General features: G+C 45.6%; 5 protein-coding genes across 6 annotated transcripts; 2 read left to right on the top strand and 3 right to left on the bottom strand.

The window, feature by feature from the left end:
* Positions 1-7,901: 7,901 nt before the first annotated feature.
* On the top strand, positions 7,902-10,485 carry NCU09144. 2 transcript variants are annotated; one of them, XM_011394947.1, is made up of 2 exons: positions 7,902-8,652; positions 8,905-10,485. In XM_011394947.1, exon 2 carries the CDS (start codon positions 8,999-9,001, stop codon positions 9,920-9,922), a length of 924 nt encoding a protein of 307 aa, XP_011393249.1. In that variant the 5' UTR covers positions 7,902-8,652; positions 8,905-8,998; the 3' UTR covers positions 9,923-10,485. The 2 variants fall into 2 exon arrangements, with proteins under 2 accessions (XP_011393249.1, XP_011393250.1); XM_011394948.1 differs by having other exon boundaries at positions 8,869-10,485.
* A 428-nt stretch (positions 10,486-10,913) lies between these two features.
* NCU09143 (hypothetical protein) lies at positions 10,914-12,305 on the bottom strand. The gene is made up of 3 exons (XM_953822.3): positions 12,087-12,305; positions 11,656-11,845; positions 10,914-11,504 (listed from the first exon to the last, which is right to left on the bottom strand). Exons 1-3 carry the CDS (start codon positions 12,117-12,119, stop codon positions 11,428-11,430), a joined length of 300 nt encoding a protein of 99 aa, XP_958915.1. The 5' UTR covers positions 12,120-12,305; the 3' UTR covers positions 10,914-11,427.
* Positions 12,306-12,884: 579 nt separating this feature from the next.
* ro-6 (ropy-6) lies at positions 12,885-15,795 on the top strand. Its single transcript, XM_953821.2, has 2 exons — positions 12,885-13,583; positions 13,649-15,795. Exons 1-2 carry the CDS (start codon positions 13,464-13,466, stop codon positions 15,620-15,622), a joined length of 2,094 nt encoding a protein of 697 aa, XP_958914.1. The 5' UTR covers positions 12,885-13,463; the 3' UTR covers positions 15,623-15,795.
* A 599-nt stretch (positions 15,796-16,394) lies between these two features.
* mig-9 (menadione-induced gene-9) lies at positions 16,395-18,154 on the bottom strand. The gene is made up of 3 exons (XM_953820.2): positions 17,646-18,154; positions 17,008-17,576; positions 16,395-16,926 (listed from the first exon to the last, which is right to left on the bottom strand). The coding sequence occupies exons 1-3, from the start codon at positions 17,695-17,697 to the stop codon at positions 16,561-16,563; spliced, it is 987 nt and encodes a 328-aa protein (XP_958913.1). The 5' UTR covers positions 17,698-18,154; the 3' UTR covers positions 16,395-16,560.
* Positions 18,155-18,787: 633 nt separating this feature from the next.
* Positions 18,788-20,716, bottom strand: NCU09140 (hypothetical protein; the record flags this gene model as incomplete). The annotated part of the gene is made up of 1 exon (XM_953819.2): positions 18,788-20,716. The coding sequence occupies one exon, from the start codon at positions 20,714-20,716 to the stop codon at positions 18,821-18,823; it is 1,896 nt and encodes a 631-aa protein (XP_958912.1). The 3' UTR covers positions 18,788-18,820.
* Positions 20,717-20,860: the final 144 nt, after the last annotated feature.

The following is a 20,860-nucleotide window of genomic DNA, read 5'->3' as shown; positions in this document are numbered from 1 at the left end:
GTTGCATCCCTTCGTAGGACCCACTTCATCCCTGTATTTAGTCGTGCAGCTAGAGGTGTACTTCCTCTTCTTCCCTTTTACTCCCTATAGTTAATTATTTATTATATTCGTTAGATTAGTAGTGCCAGCCACTTACCTAGTCTACGTACCGTAACACTTAATTAACTATCCCTTCTTTAATTAGCTTAGCGCGCGAGCTTTATTGCTATTAACCAATTAGCGATTGTAATTTCTCTCTCTTTCTTCGATTAGTGCCGCTGAGAGTAAGGCTGTATTGTATTAATATTTATCCGACCGACGGAACCCGATTTCTGTACGCAATTGAGTGGGGCGCCTACTGCCTTACTAGTAGGGTTGTGTGCCCTAACGCTCTAATACGATACGCGTAGGGAAGCTACGTAATGGTTACGTTATTAGCGCGCTAGAAGGTTTACAATTAAAAGTAGAAGATTATACGTAACCCCAAGATTCGCTATGCTAGCGGAGAGGTCTAGAACCCGGATTTTCTTTTTTCCAACCTTATTAAACTACGATTTACATTATTAATACCAGTTAATTAGTATTGTCTCAACCAGCTATTTACTTCTCTAATTTTATTAAATTATATTTAATATTCACTTCTTTCGCTTTACCACTTTTAAAAGGCAGCTCAACCTGCCCCCCCTTAAAAGTACCCATTTTTTCTCTTCTTTACTTCAATAACTACCACTATTGTATTTGGTCGATTATAGCCAAAGCGCGCCCGCTTATACAATTATACCTTCTCAACCTATTGCCCTTAATACCTCTTTACAATAGCGGACTAAGGTTAACAATAAGCCTTAGCGCCGATACCCGAGCAAATTCTAGAAAACTACAACATCGCAATCCAGCGCATTAAAAAGACTATTTAAAGTATACTTTCCAATATAAACGTTTTAAATAAGAAGCTCTCTTTATTAGTTAAGACCGTTGGCAAGGCGCCCACCCCCAAGGTAAAGTTGCCTAATACCGATAAATTTACTAGAGTTAACTTCTCTTTTAAAATATAGCTGCCTATAATCCGTACAAAGCTTAGGCTCGATAATAAGGCTATTAGTAATATTAAAGTACAATTCTTTTACATTTACTCCCGTTTCGATAGAAAGATCCAAGCTTTAGTTATACCGCAATTAATTCAATCCTCCAATAATAGCGTCTTCAACCCCTAAGCGCTCCTTAACTAATTAGCCCATATTTACAATAATCTTAATAAAGTTTAGTAAACTAAAGCCGCCTTATATACTATTCAATAGTACGAGGATCCGTTTAGTATATTTATTACGAAGTTTGAATGTTTACTCTACAAGGCTCAAGCTAATACTTAGTCCAAGCCCGTAAAGATCTCCCTCCTCTATTAGGCCCTTAATAAAGAGATTCGTAAGTAAGCATTATAGATTCGTCCCTAGCCAACTACGTACGTAAATTACATTAATAAATTAAAGGAGGTACTCGGATTTATTCATTTTTCTAATAAATATAGCGGTAATTATAAGGATAAAGATGCTATAGATGTCAATATCATTCAAGCTACGCTGAATTTAATTGAATTTAATCATATAGCTTCCTATATAGCTTCTTATAAGGCTCCCAATAAGGCTCTACCTTCCGCTCCTAGCACTACGGCTACGGCTCCCTAAGTTTTAACTTCTCGTACCCAACTTAATACAGTCGCGGCTTTGTACAATAACGATAATAATTCCGTTTTAAATTACAATTCTCGCACTTCTTATTCGTTAAAAGACTTCGAGCGTAAGCTGGAGCGTATATATTACGGCGATGGATTGGCTAGATAGGGTTGCAATTTGGATTAATTAGTCCCAAGGATATAGAATTGGGTTAAGGCTCTGCGAGTACCTTAATAGTTACGTAGATTAATAGATTTCTAGTAGTTATCCTTCGACTCTAAGTCTAAGTCTTCTTTCCGAGGGGGGGGTAATATTATAGTTGAACTAGACTAGTTGCTAAGACCACTCCCGTAGCCCGTACTCCTATCTGTACCTTCTGGTTGGGTGCATCCTTATTGCATTTACCCGTGTTGTCTGATTGGTTGCATCCCTTCGTGGGACCCACTTCATCCCTGTATTTAGTCGTGCAGCCAGAGGTGCACTTCCTCTTCTTCCCTTTTACTCCCTATAGTTAATTATTTATTACATTCGTCAGATCAGCAGTGCCAGCCACTTGCCCAGTCTACGTGCCGTAACAGCTTTCCATACTAGTATATCTTAGTCTTTTTAAACTCTAATTCCTAACGGGCTTATTTGTAGCCGGAAGTTATAGACCGGGCTATATAAGTAGAGTTTCCGACCCTAGAAGAGGACCCGAACGGCTAACTAAAAGGTTTATTAGGTACTTTCTTAATATATAGTCTTTGCAATATAAATAATCCGAAAGCTCTATATATAATTATAGACGAGAAAGATAAAAAGGCTGCGCTAAAGTGTAGAAAACGGTATCCCAAGCCTTATATAAAGGAAATAACTATTATTAAAAATATTGGCTACCCTTCTTATAAGTACTATAATAACGGTATTTATATTATAAAAAAGGTAAATGGGAACAATATATTGCTAGATAATAGGGCGGTTATACTGTATAATCTGTATTTAGTCCTAAAGTATAGATATTATATTAATATAGAAGTTTATTCTACTATAAATACTATTAAGTATATTTATAAATATATTTATAAGGGTACGGACAGGATTACTATGGAGATTATAGAGCCGGATGAATTTAAATGGTATATATCTATATAATACGTAAATTTAATAAAAATATTTATTTAGACTATAAAATAGAGTATTTATAAAGAGTATCTTCTAATTATACTTCTAATTATATATCTTAAGAATAATCCTTCTATTATTATAATTACTAATTTACCCCCTAATAAGGTAGTTATACGGATTGAGCGGACTGTTTGGACTATACTAAAAGGCTTTTTTAAATATAATATAAAGTATTCTAATAGTTTAAATAGGGATATTCTATATATAAATTTCCCTTCTAAATATATTTAGAAAAAGAGTATAAGAACTTAGTAACTATAATAAAAAGGTTCGGCTATTAGGCGGCTTTATTACGTTCCTCCTATAGTTAGTAAATAATATTTCTTATATTTACTTTTAATAAATATATTTAGGCCTACCTCTTTTTAGGATTTACGTACTATAAATAGTATAATATATAATATATTTAAAGAAGCTTACTTAAAGTGAAGGCTTTTAAATAATAATTCCCGGTAGGAAGTATTGTTCGAAGAGGCTAGAGTTTAGTAAATTAGGCAGTAATTATAGTATTTATTCGTAATATATTTAACGAATAGTAATTTTATAGCGGATTTAAAAGGTATTTGGGATAAGTTTATATATTTATTTTATAATAATTTACCTTATAGAGTAGCCGGAATAGTAAGCGTACCTCTTAATTTATAGGATCTATATATTAATTACAATTTATACCTTATCGGCCAATACCTTACTTAACTAAAGAAATCTCTTTCTAATATATATCTCCTGGAATTAGTATTTATATAGGAGCGGATAGACGGAAACCCGCTTTTATAGTAGGAATTATAATATAATCCGGATAAGTAGTAACAACTTTTAAACAATATATAATTTAAATTTAATACTAAGTAGGCTATAATCTTTAATAAGATTATTATAGTTATAGAAAATAACCTTAAAGAGGCTCTCTTTTTTATATAAGGACCGGGAGGCACTAGAAAGATATTTCTCTATTGTAGACTATATATGTACTTTCGTACCTGGAATAAAGTAGTATTGTATATAGTATCTTCTAGTATTGTAATACTCTTATTAGAAGGCGGGTGGACTATATACTCCTAGTTTAAAATTCCTTTAAATATTTCTACTCCGTAAGTATATAGTATTAAGAAGAATACCAATTTATATAAACTACTAGAATATACTTCCTTAATTATTTAGGACGAAGTTCCTATATAAAACTAAAGGTATATCGAAATTATAGATTGTACTTTATAGGATTTACTAGGCTATAAGGGGGTTCGGTTCAATAGTATTCTAATAATTTTTAGTAGGGATTTCGCTTAAATTTTACTTATAAAGAAGAAAAGTAAGCGGGTAGAAATTATATTTATATATTTTAAGTACTCGCCTATTTAGAATTATATTAAAATTTTACGCTTTATAGAGAATATATATATTTAGGGAGCTACCGAATAGACCTGTATATTCGTATAGTAACTATAAAATTTATTTTACAAACCTACTTACTATAAATCTAGTTAAGTTCAACTATTTCTAGCTACATTCGTTACTACTATAAAGGAAGATTTTCTATCCTGGATTTATCCTACTTCCCTTCTTTCTACTACTTTTATAGATAATATAGTCTTTATTAATAGGGTTATTCTTTGTGCCTATAATATATCTATCCGGGAGATAAATATAGAAATCCTATTCTATATAGAAGGCGAGAGTGTTTAGTATAATTCTATAAATATTATAAATATACTATTAAATAAGATATAGAATTTACAATTTACGCTAGAATATTTATAAATTTAAGAGTTTACGAAATTCCCGCCCAATAAATTTATATTAAAGAAAAGTATACCCATCCTACTCTTATATAATTTATACTTTAAAAGTAGTATATATAATAGTATTAGATTAGTAGTAATTAGAATAGGCAAATAGGTAATTGAGGGAAGGATTCTAGGAGGATCCTTTACAGGCGAGCTACAGATAATTCTTCGTATTATATTAGTAATTAGAAATAATAAATAAGCGTATAGGCTTAAGCGTATATAGTTTCCAGTACAATTTTACTTCTTTATAATTATTAATAAGAGTTAAGGTTAGTTTTTTAAGTATGTAGGTATTAATTTACGGAATCATATCTTTAATTATAGGTAATTTTACGTAGCTATAAATAGGGTTACAGTAGTATAAAACGTTTCTATACTTTTATATAAGGTATAAACTAAGGAGGATAAACTTCTATGCAATATAGTATAGCTAGAAGTATTGGTTTAAGGGTCTTTATATACTCTTTCCTATCTTTTCTTATTATTTCTTTATACTCTATATTAATTTTACTTTATACTTATACCTTATATCTATATTTTATATTTATTCTTACTTTATACCCAGCTTTATATCCTTTTTTATTATTACTTATATATATATTATTATATTCTTAATCGATTATTTATACGTTATATTATATTTATAGGTAGATATATAGAGTAGGGAAGTAAATATAATTGAATAAATTTACTATATAAGGGTAAATACCCCGATTATCCCTAATTATAAACTGAAAACTCTATATACCTTCTATAAAAACTCTATACGCCTTCTACAACCTAATTATATACCCTAAGATCTTTTTAAAGCCCTTTTCGTATTTACTATAATTTTATACGTAGTAACTGTAGTAGAAAATTAATCCGCTATAATATTAAGTTAAATACTATTTATTACGCTTAGGATAGGAGGGAGGGTAGCGGCTAGAGCGGCGGGGGCGGTTAGGATCCTATATAATATTTATATAGGAGCGAATATATTATTATATTAAAGGTAATTGTATAAGGAAATATTAATTTTAATTATATAAATATATAAGTAAGGGATATTTATAGAATTATACCTATTTATATAGTAAAGGCAGGATAGACCTAGGTAGTAGTATTTATATATACTTTCTTAGCCGCAGCCGGGCTTTCTAATACTTTATTATCTTTTATAGAACCCTTTATATATTTACGGAATATAATAGACAATATATATTTAATATAAAAGGGGTATTACATACCTCCGCTATTAATATAGCAATTATTATAAACTTTCGAAATAATACCCTTAATTATACAATATTTATCGAAGATACTATATAACCCGTACGTACCGTATAGGGTATAATCGCCTATAATTATAATAAGCTACGCTTTAATATGTAAATTACATATATATATAAATTCGGTACCCTAAGTATTAGTAGCTGAACTTTTAAAGGTTAAGTTGTATAGAACCTACGGAGTAGAAAGGTTAGCCTTATAGATATAAAAGTATTTAAAAGGGTAGAAAGTAATTATTTACAAGTATATCCAATAATTTACTAATATTGGCCGGCACTCTCTTCCCCTCCTATTATTTATAAATATATTTAATAATATCCGTACCGGTAATTTTAGTATTATATAGTTTATAATCTTTAAATACCTCTATATAATTATTAGCCGATTTTAGTACGGGCGGGGCGGGGTTAGGGGTAGTTATAGTAAGAGTAGTAACAATCTCTTCCGTAATAATAATTTCCTATTTAATAACGGTAGGGGTCTATATAGGGTTTGTATAGGGTTCTTTAAATATTTCCGATTCCGGGCCAATCGGTATAATAAGCGCTAATTAATCTTTATTCTTTATATTACGAATTTTAAGCTTAATAGGTTTAGTAGGTTTAGAGAGTATTATAAAAGTAAGGTAAGAACTATCCGAAAGGTATATTAATATACTAAAAAATATATATATATATTTAGAAAATATTTATTATATTAGTAATAGGTACGTATAAGGTAGATACGAATTAGTAAGGGCGTACAGGATCTATAAGGATTAGGGGGGGTAGTGGTTGTAGTTGTTGTGTTGTGAAAGGGAAGGATTTGAAAGTGGGTTGGATTATTTTGGCTATATTCGTTTGTGTGTGGAGTGTAGGTGTACGGGCTATAACTTAGAAATCCAGCTCTATACGGGCTATAACCTAGAATCTAACTTTACACGGGCTACAACCTAGAATCCAGCTCTATACGGGCTACAACCCAGGATCCAGCCTTGCGCGGGCTACGGAAGGGGCGGCTCCGTCCGCCCCGAACACTAGTGATAGTCATAGGGCGCTCGTTCCCTACGCCTTCTTTCGTTGCTGGAAATTGTCCGGCGCGTCCGGCGTCCAAAGAAGAGATCGATAGGACAGTTGACGACGATGAGACGATGAGTTGTTAGGATGCGGATAAGATTCCCTCAAGGTCGGAAGCCAACCACCAAGTCAACCGCTGACCGGCAAACCAGCCAATTGCTTCGGTATCGTGGCAGCCTGGGGCTGACTGAAGGAGTAGTTCGGGTCACGGTCAGTCTGCCGTTGCTGTTGCCGCGTTGCTTCCGTGGAATATCCGGCACTCGTCAAGGATTCAGTTGAAAGCCATCGTGCCGCATCCATCATTTATTTTCTTCCAGTCTGAACATCATGGATGGCCAGGGCATGTACAGGCAGTGTGATGGATAGGAGATATAGTGGTTAGATTGACAGCGTGGGATCTGATGTTTTCCCCCATCTCTGTGCAAGTTATGCTTGACGTTGTGAGTGCTGGCGGTTTCCATGAGGTTTTGATGCCAGTGACTGTGTGGGTTGAGGTTTGTAAACCCGAGACCAACTTCACGATCGTGTTTGTCCAAACAGTTGATCATTCCCACACTCAAACGCCTGTGCAGTCTTGGCGGACGTGTGCGTGTACACACACACACAACTTTTTGGCAAAATGGACTACTGAAACGAAAGACGAAGATGAAGGAATTCAATTATCCTATAGAAAAAACTTTTCTCTTGATAATTTTAAGTACTCTAATTCTAAATCTCAAGTCGGTTCTCTTTCATCTCCTCGTTTGGTAGAGATATAAGCAAATGAAATTTTGTCGATGGTCCGTTTTGCCAAAAAGTTGTGTGTGTGTGTACACGCACACGTCCGCCAAGACTGCACAGGCGTTTGAGTGTGGGAACAGGTAGTCCGTCGTGCGCCATTGTACGCTAGTCGAACAGAGAGGGCGTAGGGCGGGTCTCCACTTTTTTTCTTCTCCAGCCAACTGCCCCTTGCCATTCATTCATTATGCAAATCCCTGAATGCAACTCCCGACCGCTGGCCATCACAGTATACACTACACTATTATCGGATGATACACAGAGATCCACAGTCACCCACGGCAAGACCCTCGATTTCGTCGCTTCGACAAAGTATTCCTCCAGAGGCAGGTACCTTTCGGTCCAATATGCTGACGGTTGGCGGCATCGTATAATAACAAAGAGCTTCTGCCCGACCAGACTTTCATGAATGCCGTGGAAACATAAAGATTGACGCCTGTCCCCTTTGTCCCGTGTGGCTTTCCTTTTGGTGATTCTTTGGGCCAAGGGCTGGAATCTCTATGTACCTCTTAGGGTGTAGACATCCCATCACACCTTTTCTTTCTCTCGGGTTTCTCGACTGATGGGCAAGCACAAGACTAGGCCTTTTTCTTGGGCCACTCCCACTTTCTCCCTTCCACCACCTCACTCCTTCGAGGCCGCATTCGCCGGTCGCCCATATTGTATTGTTCATTATGAATCTAGACACGGCATGGATCCGGGGTCGCCATTCCGGTCTTCTTTCTTTGGGTGCCGGCCCTCGACTGTTATTAATATTTGCCCTGTACTCCCTCTCATACCAGTTCACTTGATGCTCCCTTCCTTTCCTATTGCACTTTTCCTCCCCATATGACCGTTTCGCAACAACAGCGATCCTGTTCATCCGGAGAACCTCGGCATTCACTTGGGAAGTCGGACAGAAGTCACAAGCCGAGAGACCCTGCCAGCACCTGCCCAGTGTCATCAGCCAATGTACGTACGTTACTTACATCAAGCAACATGTGGCAGTTCAGCTTAGCAACCACATTCCATCCTACGTCCTCAGAGCCTCCCTAATCTTCACCCCTGCCTTCTCCGGCCCGTCACACCATATCCGCCTTCCCTACTGTCACTTACCAACTTCTTCCCTCAGACTCCAGTCCGCTTTGTCTTCCTCCCTCAACTACCTTACTGACATCTCACCACCAGTACCACATCAAACTCAAGTTTACTAAACCGCGGCAGCATCAGTAACTCAAGCATCAACTCCCATAATCACGCACAACGCACGAATACGTTACGCGGCAGTGTCAGAAAGGTTCTTCGACGTCAGCCCAAGATGAAACAGCCCCCGATCGAGGAACTTGTCTATGGGTACATGTTCCCAAAGGCCCGACCATCGGATCCCCCGAACTTTTCCGTCTTTCTCCAGAGGCATCTGATTTATGAGGTTCGACAAGAAGTACACTCGTATTACGGTCATATCGACACCCAAGAAGCGAAGTATCCCGGCCTGGATTACAACCACCCTATTCACCGCATTCGCCTAAGCCGCTGGACATGGCACCGTCGGCTCTTCCGCGCCTTCGATGCCCTCCGTTTGACCGAATGGGAAATCGCCAATCTGACAAAGTGGGAGGGCACAAGATGGGCCAAGGAAAAGTACGAAGAGGAGCAGGGGGTTACCATCCGGGACACTACGGCCGACGGATTCCCTGACTTGACCTATCCTCGGGACAGGGTCGGGATTGAGCCTGAGTCTAGCTCTGAGCTCTGTAGGGCAGCTGCGCCGGAGGCTGTGAACGAAGACGAAGACGAAATCATGAACGAGGACGGGGGCGAGGCCATGAGTGACGAGGGCGGCATTGACTCAGCGCTGACCGTACCTCAGGCATTCTCAGGGCACCAAAGCATCGTCTCGAATAACGTTCTTGCTGCACCATCGGACGAGGAGTGGCTGAAAATTGCTATCGAAACTGGTCAACTACCACGCCACTCCGATACCACAAATAGCGAGCTTTCTGCGCCCCGTATTCTTGCCGCTGCTCGTGAAGGTCGATGGCATGAGGTTCCGACTATTTATCGAGATGTCCTACAGTCACGGATGGGGACACATTTCGGGCCTCTTTTCGGCAACCCTCAGCTACGGACAAGGCACTTTCAGTATGATACAACAGCGGAGCCAGCCAGGCGCACGACCTCAGAGCTTCGTCTGGCTACTGCAACCAACTTTTCTCAGCGAGTTGCGCGACCCGGTGCCTGATTGCCCAGTCACAACTTGCAACCGGCAAGGGTGTAACTTCATCTGTGAGGGGGTACTACGTAATTTGAGTCTATTCAGTCTGGTAACGAGGTGGAAATACTCGGCGTCTGTCGCTTTGGCTTTTTATTGTTGGTTTGTCTTGCTAGCATGGCGTCAAGTGGGTCTTTGGTTTTGGTGTTTGTTTACTCCTTTCACCCTATTATACGATTGGTGGTGCAATATCAGGAGTCTTCAAAACCCCGGAAAATGGATTGCGGGGTGACAAACTTGGTTGGAGGTCGTAGTGAGTTGGGTGGCATGTCAGATTTAACATCGTATACTTGTCAGCAACACCAACATGGACAATTGTGGAGAATTTGCATTGCAGTTTGTTTACCCTGAATATGAGACTGAGAAGCACTCAAGAAGAGGTTGCTTTGAATGTCTTTCAAGCCTCGGCTGTCGAAAAGACGGCAGTGGGATATCCGTCAGGATTTTTGGCAGGATAGTCCAGGTAGGTAGAATACGAATATGTAAATGATGGCTTCCCCTTTTTCCAGTCAGTCCCGTAACTTGAGAAGGAGAAGACGGGTGCGCTCTTGAACATATGAAGAGCAAAGTGAACAGTACTAATACTAGTTAAGAGAGGAGGGTGCCATAGAACCGTTATGAGAGCAGCCATGAAGAGCAGGGGGGGAGGGGGACAAAACAAAGAAAAAGGGGAGAGGGGGGGGAAAGGGGGTGGCCATGGGGTCACCGCCATAAACACATCAATCCGTCTTGCTCGTGGACAATCCCACTAAGGCACTTGACTAAGAAAGCCAGAAAGGACGAGAATGTCGTCTCTTGGCCATTACCACCCTGATACATTTCTCTTAGCCTGTTGTCCGCCCTCTAATTGCAGTAGTAATGTACACTAAGTACAGGCTGACCAAATAAACAGGTCTGTCTGTCTGTCTGTCTGATAGAAAGGAACGAAAAGAAAAGAACATTTATACCGTCACTATGTCTTGGAGTGAATTATCTTTGTTTTTAGATGTATGTGGTAGGTTGGGCAAATAATACACACCATGCTTAAACATCATTAGATGCCTTTGAAACAGCAGCAGGTGAAATCTCACACGGGATCCCTTTGTCTTGTGTACAAGGCAATACGCGATCCACATGTATTCTGCGGGGTGAAAATTGGTGGGGGAAGGGAATGGGTTCATGGATATCGTTGATGAAGCGGTTGTCTTGTGTGTCCAGTGTTTGTCGTCGTTCTTGGCCGTTTCCCGTTTTCCCAAGGCAGCAGTTGGCATCCCTCCTCAGACCGGCGGAGGACGAGAGAGTTGGTGATCAGTAAACGCCCTCCTCTATTTTTTTCCTAAACAACCCTCGTTCGGCAGTTCCCATTTCCCTGCTCCTTTCTTTGACGTTCAAACCCAATAAACCCATTGATAATTGCCTCCCTGCGATGCGAAGCGCGTCTATCTTGAACTCGTTCCATGCGTCCTGCGTGCACAACTTCATCTCGGCTTCCCCATCTAGGCCTTCGCAAGAAGCGCGCTGAAGTAGGCTTCGATGTCGAAGTTGGGGCTCATGGGATCCTGGTTGACTGTTTCTTTGGGGGCAGAGTCAGGCACCTGGTTAGCAAGTCCATTCTTCCCCTAGAACACCCTCCCCCGGCTTTGGTTACGAGTAAATAATGCGGGCCGCCGGATCCGGGGGAGGAGGACTGCAGATCACGTTAAAAAAATCGGGCATGAACTCACGTCCACTAGGAGTAGAGACGGCGGAAACGGGCTGCTTGGACTTGGCGTAGGCCTCCTTGGCCTTGTTTATTAGCTCCTGCTTGTGCTCGTACTCGCGCTGGGCAGCAGCGGCCTTCTCAGCGGCGCTGATGGACCTCTGGTGGGTGAAGCCGTAGAAGATACCGGCGGCGAGGGCCGAGTACCGGAGGACCTGCGGGATATCCCATTTTTAGCTTCCGAACATTTTCTGATTTCCCAACTATAGCTTTCGAGAAATGCGCGACGGTGACCGCGTAGTGTCTTTGAGAAGGGCAGCCAGTAGGCGCACAAGATGTCCCTTCCCCCCACTCCTCTCGTCACAGAGTCGACGGGTAGTGCATGACTACGGTAGTTGTGGTGCTGGTGGAGGCGGCGGCGGCGGCGGCGGCGGCGGCAACGATGGTGCAACTCACGTTGGATCCAGCCTTGGAAGCGTTTGACGACATTTTTGGACGAGTTGGTGTTTGGCGAGGCCGGGTGCGCTCGGGGGTTCGGAGGAAAGGGGAATTAAAAGGTGGACTCGAAGACGGTCGGGGTGCGGCGGACGGCAATTGAGGAGGTCAATCGGGTCCTGGGTGGTGCGTCGTCGGGTCGAACGAGGGAAAAGTTGCGAGCGTTTAGCGTTGAGGGGGTGGAAAGTTCCAAGGTAGGACGTTTACGTCGGTGCTCAGGATGCGAAATGAAGTTTTGGAGCTTCGGGAATTTTCGCAGCCGTGACCGTCCACCGTTCTTCCTTACCCACAGTACCATTGTATCTTAGTAACAGCCGACTGGCTGCCCGGCGAAAAGCTGTTTCTTTACCGGTTTTTACGGCAAGAACGCCTCTGCTCCGGCGGGTTGGCGGCCAACGCGGGCTTCCCTGCACAGCGGTTGACTGGCCCTGACAGCATTACCCGCTAGCGGGAACACCCACTGGACCGTAGCGATATGGGACGGACGCCAGCGCGGCTCACCACACGTGCGGCATTCAGCCCGGGGGGGCGGGCACTCACTGCCAGGACTAGAGGTACCTACCTGTACCTTCCTTACCATTATCAACGACATGCCCTTCTTGACCTCTCTGCCTGCCGACTAACGGCCGGAGAGCCTGGGACGGCAGCCCGACGGCGAGGAGCAGTGGCGATCACGTGCATTGAGGCTGGGTGAACACCCCCCCCCCCCCGGTGTCAGTGCAGCAGGCGGGCCCCGGTTGGCAGAAGCAAAGTTAGGTTGGACCCTCGAATGGCGGGAGTGAGTGGAAGAGAGGATGCCCACTGCAGCGGGCAGCTGGAGGAGGTGCTCAGGTGGGTGTGCTGAATCCCGTTGCGCGGGAGGCCAGTCCCCCAAACGGAAACATCCATCCATTGTCTTTTGTTTGGTCAACCTCCCTTTCCTTCCTTGCGGCAATCAACCGCGAAGAGGAACGAAAGGACGTCGCGCTTGGACGTGAGAGTCTGGAACACAGCACCGCTTTTAGATTTGAAACCTCTTTTTTTTTGACTACAGATTACTTAGCTGCCTTGCCTTATCATTGCCATAACACCACGTCGCAACTCAGCAGCTTTGCCCCTCTTCACTTTCCGTTGTTCCACTCCACCTGCACATCAGACAACGCGACATCCGCCTCAACCTCCCACGAAGCTATCAAAGCTCGCTCTACCTCGCACGGGTCGCATCCCTTCAAATAGTCGACCGCATTTTGCCAGGTGCTGGATACCCGCGTTGCGCCCCCTCAAGGGCTTGCGCCGGCAGCAGAAGTTGGCACTTCAGGGACCAGTCTGTTCAGGGACTGAATAGTAGGATTTGCAAAGATGCAGCAACGTCGGGATGAGATCCTCGCCAAGAAGGCGAAGCTCGCCGAGCTGAAGCGCCAGCGAGAGCTCCGTGCTACTCAGGTTAATGCCCGCTTGAGCATAGGAAGCGCAAGCGATGTGAGTGGATGGTCCTTGCTTGGTATCTGCTCTTTCGCTTTTAAAGCTGATCTGTTTTTGTCCAGATAGTCAGCCCAACGCCCGGTAGGGCAGAAAGCCGTCGTGAGATCGAAACTCTGATCCAAAGCCTGGTTGGCGAAAGCAGACCCGTATCAGTCTCAACCGGCGCAAATTCTCCCCGCCTCCATGGAAGTCGACCCAACAGCGTAATAAGCGCCGGGGAAACTAGTATCTCGCCCTCGGAATATGCTACGCCAGCTCTCGGCCCCATACTCGCTTCTTCAAATCAGACCACGCAGGTCCTTTCCACGACTCTCACGACTGTTTACGAATGCCCACCGTCGCCAGTAAAGGAAGTGTTTACGTACAGCAAAGGAGTACAAACTACGGACGATTGGGTGCCCCAGCCAAAGCCCCGTAGATATTCGGACTCGGAAATCGACGAACCGCCTGCATCGCCCACTAAGACTAGGGTTAGCAGGAGGTTACGGGATCGCGAAGAAGAGTTACGCGAGAACATAAGAAAGGAGATCGAGCAGGAGCTGAAAGCGGCCAAGGAACTCGTCATAGATGGAGTGTACAAGCCATCTGCCGCGGCCAACTTTCCCACGAGGAATCTCACCGACGAAGAGCTGAACGCCGTTACGCAATCCGACGACTTTATGGACTTTATCGATAAGTCAACCAAGGTTATCGAAAAGGCACTCGACCAGGAATACGATATTTTGACGGACTATACCCTCGGCGTAAACGATGTCGATGAAGAAGACGAACAGAACGGGAACACGGGCGGGAAGGGTCGGCGGAAGGTGAAGGAATTGGCCCAGTTCTATGACGAGCGGTGGTCCAAGAAGCGCATGATCAGCTCCATTGACTTCTCGCCCAAGTTCAGTGAACTACTCCTGGCATCATACACCAAGAACCCCTCGGCACCCCATGACCCAGATGGAATCGTGCAGGTCTGGAATATGCATTTGCACGATAGGCCCGAGTTTGTGTTCCATGCGCAATCCGACATCTTAACGGCCAAGTTTTCTCCTTTTCACCCTAACCTGATTATTGGCGGAGCCTACAGCGGACAAGTTCTGCTCTGGGACACGCGCGCTAGGTCAGCTCCCGTACAAAAGACGCCCCTGACAGGTTCCGGACACACACATCCTGTTTACTGTATCGATATCATTGGCACGCAGAACGCCAACAACATCATATCATGCTCAACAGATGGCCACATGTGCGGCTGGAGTATCGACATGCTCGCCCAGCCTCAAGAGAATCTTACACTTATTGCCCCCCATCCATCCAGGACTGAAGACATGAGTCCCACGTGTATGGCGTTCCCGCAGGCCGACCCGACTTTCTTCCTGGTTGGTACGGAAGAGGGGTCCATCTACCCGTGCCATCGATACGATCGCGCCGGTGCCAAGGCTGGTGTAGATGCTCGCGTCAGTTATAGGGGCCATGCTGCTCCCGTTATGGCAGTTGACTTCCATCCCGCACGGGGTGTTGTCGACTTGGGGGATCTCGTACTGTCTGCTAGCTTGGATTGGAGCGTCAAACTCTGGAAGGCGCGCGCTCCTGCGGCAACGTCTACGGTTGTGACAACGGGTGGCGGTATCAACGTACCCGGTCAAGAGCATAACGGCGTCCAACCACTGATAGACTTTGTGCGCGAGGATGTCGTTTATGATGTGGCTTGGTCACCAGTAAAGCCTGGTGTGTTCAGCTTGGTTGACGGCGCAGGCTGGCTTGAGCTGTGGGATATCACCGTGGAGACTGAGGAGCCCGTTGCACGCATTTCTCCTAGCCCACGCAAAGATGGACGACCAATGCTGAGCAAGAGCTTGAACAAGGTCAAGTGGGAGCGTACTGAGGGCAAGCGATTGGCCACTGGCGGTATCGACGGCACGGTCACCATGTTCGAAGTTGGTCCGGATCTGGGTGGAAAGGAGGATTTGAAGAATGAGGAATGGCAGAGTGTGAAGAAGCTGGTGCAAAAGGCCGAGCATATGATTTCACTGAAAGAAGCGCAGGAGAAGTAGGATGGAGGAGATGTCAGACGCCTGATTTATTAGTGTGCGGGTGGAAGACATTCGAATGGCATGCTCCGTTGATCACCAAGTTGGGTGCAGTGACTGTCTTTTTGATTGCTTCGAGTACAGCCTTAAAAGTGCTTGGTGACGGAATGAACCTTCTGTGAACAGAGCGTCTCCTGAAATTTGCTGGCTCAGCTGTTTGGCTCTTCACCCCTGAATGTCAACAATAGGTTTATAACCCTAACCCTTTGCTGACAGTCGGAGCACAGTGTGCTTACGTAACTAGGCCAGGTTCTCCCATACATGGCGCAACAAAAAGGCACGCACATCGAAGAGATGACAGAATCTTCACCTCGTTCTCCTCCAGCGATTTCTTTTTTCCAAGGCAGCACCGTCTGGGACCACCAGCTCGTGCCACATTCCGTGTCGGCAGTTCATTAGTAGCCAATCCGGCCTTTCTTCGCCTTTGCTAGCGTTTGGCTTGTTGATTCTTTTTCTTTTTCTTTCTTTTTTCCTTTTATTCTCATTGTAAGTTACTCATTCTCCCGTCTGGATTTCCCTCCCCGGCATTATGATGAATGATTCTTCCAAGAATTCTGCAATTCTCAAGTTCCCTCGGGCAACCGAGGCTCAGTGTGGACTATCAACACATTACTATTTCCCTGACCCGCCATGTCACCAAACTACTATTCATAGACACCAGAGTGTTTGAAGGATTGACCTGCTAACATGAACAAGTTCAACAGATTTGGAGCATTTGCGATAGCACGACCATATTGGCAAGATAGATGCAACAGATTATGATTTTAACTATTCGCAACACCTAAGATCTCCATCTACGCTGTGACTGTTTTGCTCATCACTTCATGGTGTTTCTTCGTTCTCTCTCCTTATCCTGAGACATTTGTCCACAAACATAGAGGTAGCTTAGCATCCGCCCCCTCTTACGTATCGGTAGGAATCCAGTCAGGGTACCTCGCACCCTTGACGTCGAACTTTGCCAGCGTCGCATCAATCTCGTCCATCTCCTGATCCGTCAGCTCCACGAACACAGCGTTCTCGTTGACCCGCTCCACCGTCGTAGCGCCGGGGATGGGGATGATCTCTGGCATGCCCGGCCGGCGCGACAGGCACCTTGTCCAAGAAATGGCTAACTGCGCGGGCGTGCAACCCTTCTTCTTGGCCATCTCCTCAACCTGGCGGACAAGCTGGATGTTGATGTCGAAGTTCTCCTCGGAGAAGCGGGGGAAGTGAAGCAACATTGGGAACGTTGAAAGATCGTCACGCGATTTGATCTGGCCGGTTAGGATCTGTTGTTGCCGTAGGTAGTTAGCTGGCATTGCCCCCAAATCAAGTGAAGACATGAAAGTATAAAGGAAAGGAAAACTTACCCCTCTTCCCAAAGGACTATAAGCAATCAACGGAATGCCATACTCCTTACAAGCCGCCGCCACCCCATTGTCCAAGACCTCCGTTGCAAACAAACTCAGCTCGACCTCCACACACACCACCTTCGTAATCTTGACCGCCTTGTGAATTGTCTCCGCGCTGACCTCACTCAAACTGATTCCCCCCAACAATCCCTTGTCGATATACTCCTGCATAACCCCAAACGTCTCCTCCATGTCCACCTTCGGATCACGTCTGGCAGCCTCAAAGATATCCAACTTTTTGCGTCCGTTCAACTGCTGGATTACGGTATCCAAAGATCGGCGGACTTCGGTCGCGGATCCGTCGGGGTGCATCCCGTCGACGCCGCCACAGCCTTTGATGGAGAGGACGACTTTGTCGGCGTCTTCTGGGTAGAGGGAAAAGTAGCGCTCGAGAAGGATGGGCGAGTTGTACGGGGGTTGCCCGTAGAATTCGCCGCCGTTCCAGAAGTTGAGGCCGTGCGAGAGGGCGGCGCGCATGGTAGCGAAGGCTTGCTCCTGGGGAACGGGGTTGGGGCGCCAGGTGAAGCCTGTGTGGTTTCTTAGTTTGGGGAGTTGGACGATGTGTGAGGGAGAGGGAGAGGGAGACGAAGACTCACCCATGAGGCCGAAGCCTGTTGGCCCGACTTCTTTTCCGACGAGTTGAGGCATGTTGCCGGGTTATGTTGGCTGAAAATGAATTATAAGAATTTTGCTTAATGTACAAGGTTATGTTGTGACCGTAGTAGTGAACGTGTGATCTTCTTGGCTTCAGATGAGGGTGGCAGCTTCAGTTCTTATACATTACCCCCCCATACGATATCTTAGTCAGACTTCAAGGGTCTTCAATAAACCTGTCGCTTCATTCTCGGAATATCTTCTATGGTACCGATCCCAATTCAGACCCCGCCCGTTCTCCATCACATCGCCTCAGAATCACAGTCCCCCGAATTATCTGACCCCGCGGCCGGGAGATCCATGACGTCTGAACCCCGCGGGCTCCCTTCGCGGCGGGTGGTTCGGCTCGCCGCGTCCCGCCACCCGGACTTTACACAAGGAACCTTGCTGTTTTTGGAAATGGAGATCTAGACCGCGGAAGAACATCGAGATTCGAGACGTCGTTCGTTGCTTATCTCCGGAGCGCGGTGTAAAATCCGAGTGGCTTGTAACCGGGGCCCGCGGCTTCCCGTTATTCAGTGTCATCGCTTTTCCTCGTTGAACTGGGTTTTAATCCCACGTTGTATTTTACTGGCCAATTAGGTGGTTTCCCTTACTTAGTTGGCTAGGGAAGCTCAGGCGTCGACGTGCGTGTCTTCTCAGAAACCGATTGGCCATACATCCTGGAGGTAAAATACAGTTGAATGAGAGTTTGCGGTACCAACGACAGTGTCTCGCTGTCCAATTGTTCACTGGTCGGCAATGGAGTCGGATATAAGGGTGATGGCTGATATGTAAGCTGACGGGGCCCCAATCTGATGCTTTGTTTTGCACCTTCTCGGATGTCGGGATGGTTGGTAATAAGGCTGGACTAGGAGAAAATGGAAACTGTAGGCCAGTCTCTGGTGGTCTATGTTGTAGAGTTGATCGGTTGATCACGAGTACCAAATGCTATTGGGTTCACTCTTCAAGAACTTGCTGTTCATGTTCATGTCAGTGACCTCCAGTGTCTCATAGTCCTCCGCAGGCACATATCGCCCATATACGCAACGCACACTCTATTACAACGAGTACATATTTCTAATCCATAGGCCTCCATCAATATCTGCTTACATCCTCATCCAAAATCTCACAGCCTCTAGATCTCGACCAGCCGCGGAACATCCGGCAACTGTACCATACTCCCGCCCTCATTCTCATCCTCACAAGTCGCCTTCATGTTACCCGGAATCGTGACCACCACCTGCCCCTGATCCTGCTTCGGAGCATGCATAGACGCCGCAAGGCCCTTGACCGGCTTTTTCTCATTGAGCCCCTCCTTCTCCTTTCTCTCATCCGTTTCATCACCCGCTCCACCATCGCCTGCAACGGGCTTCCCCGTCGCAGCATTTAACATCGCCCCCGATGAAGCCCCGGCACCGGCATCGACAACGGCAGGCTTAAAACCACCCCCAACCGTTTCCCCTCCAGAATCAGCACGTCCCCGATCAGCAGCAGCAACCCCCTTCTGACCCCCGTCATCAGCAGTCACAAGACTCACCGTCCCATCCTCGTTAAACGTTACCTTGACATTCTTGCGGGTTCTATCCAGTGGCGTCTTTTCTCCCTTACGCTCAAATCGCTGTTGGGACTGCTGCTGCTGCTGCTGCTGTTGGCCAGAGACACCACCATGTCCATATCCATGCACCAACAACGCATCAGCCGGATGACGAAGCGGGTGGTGAGGACTACCATATCCGGGGGGAATCAACATGGAACTGAGGAGGCGGAGGCGTTGGTTGAATTCCCGCTGTTGGGCTTTGAGTTTTCTGTTGCTTAGCTTTTTTGCTGTTGTTGGTAGTGTCATTCCAGACAAATTTGGGAGCATGTGATGGGGGTTATGGGCCATGGGAGTGCAAGGGACGGGTGGAGGAGGAACAGAACCACCACCACTAGTACCACCACCACTAGCACCACCACCTCCACCACCAACACCGGCAGCAACAGCAGCAACAACAGTCTGCTTTGCCTTGCTAGACATCCCGATACCAGTAGCAGCAATCCACCACGCAGGAATCTCACAGAGGCCAACCTCGAGAAGACCTTCAAGCGTGGTGGGCATGGCGTGCCTGTGACGGCAGAAGGTGCCCCATTTGCAGGTGCCGTGTTGACACCAGTGGCGGCAGTATTCCTGGGCAACTGAAGCAGAAGAAGCGGCAGCGGGTGTAGTGTTAGAGCTGTTGACACCAGGACCAGCAGGATTGGGAACTAGCGTAGGGGGGCTGGCAGCAGGTGTTGCAACATCGGTGTTGGCAGCGGCGGGCTTGGGTGGTGTAGCCATTGTGTTGTGGGGGACGCTTGCCCTATGATTCGCAGTGCTTGTAGTGCCGATAGGGGACATGTCGTCTCGGTGGACAGTCGGATGACTATGAGATGCGAACTGGGGAGAAGGAGGTGGTGCGAGTAGGGCAGAATGACGGCTGGCATCCTGTGCTTCGGTTTCTCGGGCGATGCTCCTTTCGACCAGATCGGCCCATCGCATTGTATGCATTGCCTCATCTTCGGCGCGGGTCATCCTGGGCGGGTTTGTGCTTGTCGGTGCCATGCTAGGGTGAGGAATATGCGGAGATTTTTCCTGAAAAGAAGAGGAATGGATTGTACTGGAATCACTTCCGGTGGGACCTGCTGGTGTGTTATACGGAACTCGCTCTGAGTGCCCAGGATGAGCCATGGTCCGCTGTCCAGGAGCGCAGGCACCCTTTGAGACCAATGTAGCTTTGGACGAGTCTCTCCACCCAAATTCCTCATGGGAATTAGGCTCGATGATCCGTACCCTGTATGTGCCTTCGTTGTGCGGGACAATACCGAGGTTATAGAGCCCTGTGGTCTGCTCGACCGTCAGCTCTCGAGGTAGGCCAATGTCAATCCAGTCGGGAAGCTCGTCCACAGCAATCAAGGGGACCATCGGACCTTGTTTTCTATGGATTGCTCCGGTGTCATTACGCAAAACCTCAGTGTCAGGTCGGGCAACGAAGAACTGAGGTTGCGGTACCATGGTGAGTGAGTGAGGTTGACTGACGTCTTGGTATCTGGCGAGACAGCTAATGGGAGGTAAAGAGATCCTGAATCACTCGGGCTGTGCGTATGGCCGCAGGAGGAGCAATAAGACTTTGTTCGAATTGGCTTGTTCTGGCTATAG

The sequence above is a fragment of the Neurospora crassa genome, linkage group I, assembly GCF_000182925.2.
Source record: "Neurospora crassa OR74A linkage group I, whole genome shotgun sequence".
In the NCBI taxonomy this organism is placed as follows: domain Eukaryota; kingdom Fungi; phylum Ascomycota; class Sordariomycetes; order Sordariales; family Sordariaceae; genus Neurospora; species Neurospora crassa.
This window is presented reverse-complemented; position numbering and strand designations above follow the sequence as displayed.